At 43.1% G+C, this 6461-nt stretch overlaps 1 protein-coding gene across 1 annotated transcript; it reads right to left on the minus strand.

The window, feature by feature from the left end:
* Nucleotides 1-4860: 4860 nt before the first annotated feature.
* On the minus strand, nucleotides 4861-6234 carry LOC115099116 (G-protein coupled receptor 55-like). Its single transcript, XM_029616470.1, has one exon. The coding sequence runs from the start codon at nucleotides 6203-6205 to the stop codon at nucleotides 5312-5314; it is 894 nt and encodes a 297-aa protein (XP_029472330.1). The 5' UTR covers nucleotides 6206-6234; the 3' UTR covers nucleotides 4861-5311.
* Nucleotides 6235-6461: the final 227 nt, after the last annotated feature.

Raw genomic sequence — 6461 nt, forward strand, 5'->3', positions numbered from 1 at the left:
GGGTAGGTTACAGATCGCCTTTCAGACATGACACAAGTAAAGAGTCTGAAGATCAAGTCATGTGTCGTGATGACTCAAACTTCCCCTTAATACTACACAAGCTCTACATGTACACAATATACTGTGTGTGACACCTACCTACTGGCCATATCACATACAGGTCCATGTAAGCAGGAGTTACCTATGATTATGCAGTGTGAAGACGGCAACAAGAGGCAATAGTTTAGGTCCCAAGTAATGAGCTTCTTCTTTAGCTCTTGAGTATTTCTTTGCACCATACACTGAGTGTTCATTTCTATGGGCTATGCCATATGCTCTTGCCTGCTGGATAAGTGGCAAATTGGACTGTGCAAGGGCATTCTAGTATGCGAGGTCATATGGAGGGCAAACTGTGTACCTAGTGAACTGTTAACACAAAAACTACACAATGAAAGGATCCAACCAAGAAGTGCCTTTTTCAAACCTGTGACCACTTTATTAGTAAAGACATGTAGTGCACTGTTTGAAATAAAGTTAATGTATTAGGTAATCACAATGTGCAAGGACAAGATAGCAAATACCACAAAACCATGTACAAAAACATTTACAGATACATTTTAAAAAGTATGCGGGGGTGTCCATGTGCGTGCACTTCCTGGTGTGCGCACATGGACGCGCTGATTTTATAACATGCGCATGTCACCACGTGCATGTTATAAAATCAAATACCTGTGCACATGTACACGCAGGTGCCTACTTGCACATGCAGGGGGAGGATTTTATTTAAAAGCATGCGGTGACTCGATCAGGCCTTCTCCAACCTCCTTCCTACCCTTCTTCCCTCTTCTCCTCTCCTCCCCAACCTCTAAAACCCCCTTAATTATCTTTTTTTATTTTTTTTGCTACTTACTTGTTCTCTAGAGCAGTAATAGCTTCCGCATGCCAGCTGGCTGCCAGCACACGCTTCAGTGGGACAGTACATAATGGCGCTGTCCTAGCAGGCCCCTGCCCCACCCCATCCCTGCCCCGCCCAGGCCCCGCCCCTAGTCCACCCCTTTTGGCTGCAGCTGGTTTTCCACGTATACCAGGAGATACGCGCGTGACCGGGCTGCTTAAAAAATGCGCGGCACGTGCTTAGCCCAGCCAAGCACATATTCCTAGTATTTGAACATGTAGCAGATTTAAAATGTCCCCATTAATGAACAGCACATTCTGACTAGACCTGAACATATATTGTTTGAAAAGGCATCATTACATATACAGGCCTCACAGGGGTGATCCAGGAAACTAGAGACATAAGAACATAAGAAAATGCCATACTGGGTCAGACCAAGGGTCCATCAAGCCCAGCATCCTGTTTCCAACAGTGGCCAATCCAGGCCATAAGAACCTGGCAAGTACCCAAAAACTAAGTCTATTCCATGTAACCATTGCTAATGGCAGTGGCTATTCTCTAAGTGAACTTAATAGCAGGTAATGGACTTCTCCTCCAAGAACTTATCCAATCCTTTTTAAAACACAGCTATACTAACTGCACTAACCATATCCTCTGGCAAAAAATTCCAGAGTTTAATTGTGCTTGAGTAAAAAAGAACTTTCTCCGATTAGTTTTAAATGTGCCCCATGCTAACTTCATGGAGTGCCCCCTAGTCTTTCTACTATCTGAAAGAGTAATAGACCAGTTATCCTGACTTCAGTGCTGGGAAAAATAATGGAAAGATCAAAATCACAGAGCATATAGAAAGGCATGGTTTAATGGAACAAAGTCACCATGGCTTTACCCAAGGCAAGACTTGCCTCACAAATCTGCTTTACTTTTTTGAAGGAGTTAATAAACATGTAGATAAAGGTGAACTGGTAGATGAGGTGTATTTGTGATGGTGTTAGTGATGGTAGCGGTCCTGGTGCCAGTGCTGGGATTTCAGTAGAGATGTGGTTCGTATATCACGAATTAGGCAATTTCAACAAAATTGCCTAATTTGTCATGGGTCGGGGGTCCCGAACCCTGAAACTGATTTTCCCCGAACTATGAGGAAAATTAGTTTTTCGGGTTTGTACGGGGGGAGGGGCACATTTTATTTTTTTAAATAAAAACCCACCCCAAGCCTTACAATTCACTGTAATACAACCCCCCTACCATCCCAATCCCTCCCCAAGTCTTACTAACATCCCTGGTGGTCCAGCGGGGTCCAGTGAGGGATTTCTCCCTCCGTGCCGTCTGATTTTCGGGCCTGCCTCGATCAAAATGGCGCCGATAGCCTTTGACCTACTATGTCACAGGGGCTACTGGTGCCATTGGTCAGCCCCTGTCACATGGCCATCGGCGCCATCTTGTGCTCCTACCATGTGACAGGGGCTGACCAATGGCACCGGTAGCCCCTGTGACATAGTATGGGCAAAGGCTATCGGCACCATTTTGATTACTGGCAGCCAACGGTCCGAGTGCAGGAGGTCGCTCCCGGACCCTCGCTGGACTTTTGGCAAGTCTTGTGGGGGTCAGAAGGGTCCCCGAAGACTTGCCAAAAGTCCCTGGTGGTCCAGCGGGGGTCCGGGAGCGACCTCCTGCACTCGTACCGTCGGCTGCCAGTAATCAAAATGGCGCCGATAGCTTTTGCCCATACGATGTCACAGGGGCTAAGACGAAGACCCAATGAAGATGGAGGTCCGGCTGCGGGCGAGCGGACAGCACTGATTGCCTCGTGGTCAGCGAGAGGGCCCAATTGGGGTAAGAGGGCAATTGTTGCTAGACCTTACCCTGGTGAGTCCCTGGCACCGATTGCGCAGGCCTGCTCTCCTGTTGATCTGTTGGTATGAAGAAAGGAAGCAGCGCCGTCTGCGCTGCGAAGTTAAAGCCCAGAGAGGGCTGCCTGGATTGGCCGACTGTCCCTGTCCCCGTGGATTGGTCAGTTCTGCGGGGGAGGTGGGACGAAGACCCGATGAAGATGGAGTTAGCTGGAGTTAGCCAGATTAACATATCTAACAAACTTAGCTGGGATATTCAGTGATGCGGCTGTGCCATTTATTATACCCAACCATCTAAACGTTAGCTGGATAAGTTTATCAGACTAACTTTAGGACAGGTCTCCATCACACTCAGATAACTTATCCGGCTAACTCAACTCCTCTCAGTTACAAGTCCACTCCACCCACCACTTAGCCAGCTATTTAGCTGGATAAGTATTTATAAGTAGTTATAAATAGTTATCCAGCTAAGTGGCAGCCACTGATCCTGGGCAGATATTCAGCTGCTGCTATTTAGTTGGATAAGTTGAAACATTTCCAGATAAGTGGCACTGAATATGGACCTCCATGAGTCCACATTGTTCACGACTAACACCAAGAGTTTGTAGAAAAGTTGGTCTTCCTTTAGGTAAATCGCCCTCTGCTAGCTTTCCCTAAATCTCATTGTGAGTGGTAGGAAGACCGCATGCACAGCTACACTGAATTAATACCCACACTTTTTGGTCTCTGTGCCTTGCTGCCATTGCCCAGCCTGCTACCCACACTCTGCCTTTCTTTTGGTTCAGTGCTTTGTGTTGTCGGGTCATTCTTGCTCCTGGTCTGCTTCTCCTGCCCTTCCTTTCTTCTGGTTATATTGGGGTATTTTTTTCTCCAAAAGAAAAACATAAAAAAAAATTCACCTTCTCCTTCCATGTCCATCTCTAGATGCCTTGGGATCTTGGAGCCTTGCTGCTGCAGCTGCCCACCCTCTGGCCTGCTCCTCCTGCTCTGCATCCCTCTTAGCTCAGCACCTTGCTGTGTTGATGTCACTCCTCTTGCTGACTTACTTCTCACTCAAGTGTTCTTGCCTCTGTTGGTGCTGCTGTTTTGATGACATGAAATGTTCATGCCATTCTTAGGGGTAGATTTTCAAACGTACGCGCACTACGTAACACGCACACATGTACACCTGATTTTATAACATGCGCGCGCAGACGCACGCATGTTCTAAAATTGGGAGTCGGCGCGCGCAAGGGTAGCCTCTTAGTGTCTTGGGTTGCTGTTGCTTCTATTGCTGTTGACTGTCAACAAGTTTCATAAAACTTGGATGGAAAAGTCCAATGTTAGAGTCAAAGATAAGATGCATTTTTCTCCCATTGACTTTAATGGCAACAAATGAAATAAATAAGCTTCTGATCTGAACTGAACAAAAAGACTGAAGCAAGAAATCGAACTGAAAAAAACAAACTGAACCAAAATGTTCTATAGTTTATTTTGCCCTCGTGAGCTTCACCAACATAAGAGGAAACACTTTTTGTAAAAGCCCTAATATAAATCTGTGTGGTCTGATTTTCTTTTCTGATAAATTGTTTGTGGTAAATACCTTCAGCAAGCTGCTGCACATTAGCTGAAAAGATGTACCAAAGTAGTCAGCACAGCTTTTACCCTAATTTCCTATAAGGAAACCGGCTTTATAAAATCATCATGTCTGAGTGTTTGTCTCTTCCCCCATTAATAACGTTTGAACAAATTTCACTCATGTTTCTGATACAGATATTAAAACACCCAGAGGTCAATATTCAAAGCCATTTAAATAACTCATTTCTTCTGCTAGTAGACCATTATAACTCTGTGCAAACTGTTGCTGCCTATGGAATAGACATGGTGGGTAAGTTTCAGAGAGATGCCTTTTTAACTACTTGGAGCCCTGGAAACGCTTTCAAACTCACCACGCAGCCTTGGAGAACATTCTTTCTGAGACATTTTCTCCTTCATGTGTTGAAGTGTGGTATTCTTAGTCTTATGTACAATAGGTTCTCTCCAGCTATAAAGCTCTTAGGGCAAATTAAAGGACCAGGAATAAATAAGGCAACAAAGTACAAAAAAAAACCCTGCATGTCAATTTACTTGCAGAATTTTAAAATTATTTTTATTGCAGCTTCTGGAAGAGAGATCTTTTTACATAAAAACTCCTGCAAGTAAAAATCGGTGACTATAGTACTGTGGGACTCTTTTCCAGTCATTAAATTTAGCCCTTGCATTCTCGTGGGATTGCCACAGTCAACTGTGATTAGCTTCACTGAAGTCAGCAGGGCTGCACTGGGTCAAAATACATCAAAATCCAGGGCACATTTTTCTGCAAATTCATGATCATTATTCATTGGTATAATCAATTACCTATACAAATCATAATTCAGTAGCCACTAGCCAAGAAGTTTATGGATCATGATCACAAATGATTATCCCATATTTAGGTCCAAGCATGTATACAATAACATTCTGGTCAAATAGTAAGACATATCTTACATGGCAAGTAAGAAACCTATAATGAAATGATGTGATTATTTGTCCAGTCCTATAGCAGTCCCTGGGTCTATGAGATACTACTCACTTATCCAATGCTGGATTGAAGAAAAGAAATTGTTTTCCTTAATATCAAGTATTTATTGGTTCTTGCTCGAAATTCTTTTGCAGCAAAATAATAGCAGATGGCATCAAGACAGCAGTTGATGTTGGAAAAGCACATTGCTACCTGAATGAACAGGCTAATGTTTTGCTTTATGGAACAGTCTGCAATAAAATGTTGCCGCACTAGGAACTGGAGAAAAATGCCCACGTGGCTGGGAGTGAAACATATCACGAATGTAATGAGATTTGCAGCAATGATGTACACACAGGTAGCATGGTTTGTATTTCCTTGTTTCATTTCTCTGTGGCGCAGAATAGTTCTGATGATTTGGACAGAGCAGTAGGCCATTACAGTCAGAGGGATAAGAAAGCCAAACACTTCCAGGGAAATAATGATAGATGCATGCCATGCCTTGTCTGACATTTTGTGAAAGCACTTAACCGTTTGGTTATTAGTCTCATGAAAATTATAGATAGGAATACTGCCAAGCCAAACTAATATCCAAATACAGCAGCATATCAGTAGTGTCGTTTTAGGCGATCTGAAAAGTTTGGCTGTGAAGGGGTGCTTGATGACAACATAGCGGTCTAAGCTAATGCAAGTGATGATAAAAATACTCCCGTACATGTTGATAAAGTAGAGGGACTCCACAAAAGTGCATAATCTTTTTGGCCCCTTCTTATCATGACTGGAATAGTAAATCTTGAATGGAAGGGATATCAGTAGCAGTAAGTCTGATATTGCAAGGTTCATCATGTAGATAGATGATTCTGTCCATTTCCTCAGGGTGTAGCAAAACACCCATAGGGCCAGCACATTAAGGATCAAGCCAATAATAAAAGTTGGAATGTAAATCACCAGCTGGAAGTACTTCATCAAATTGTCAACATAGTAAAAGGAGCAGCTATTGCTTGCATTCATGTCTCTTCTAAAACACACAAAGCAGAATTTAATTATTAGCATTATTCAGAAGCAATTCTACAAATGAACTACAACCTCTTCATATTACAAGACAACAAATACAGAATTTAAGTTCTTTACTGCAAATATCCTACCATTGGTTTTGTATCACAAAAAAATAATATATGAAGGAGATCTGCTTCTTTAGCGACACTGTATTTATATTGTATTA

This window comes from Rhinatrema bivittatum, chromosome 9 (assembly GCF_901001135.1).
Source record: "Rhinatrema bivittatum chromosome 9, aRhiBiv1.1, whole genome shotgun sequence".
Classification (NCBI taxonomy): domain Eukaryota; kingdom Metazoa; phylum Chordata; class Amphibia; order Gymnophiona; family Rhinatrematidae; genus Rhinatrema; species Rhinatrema bivittatum.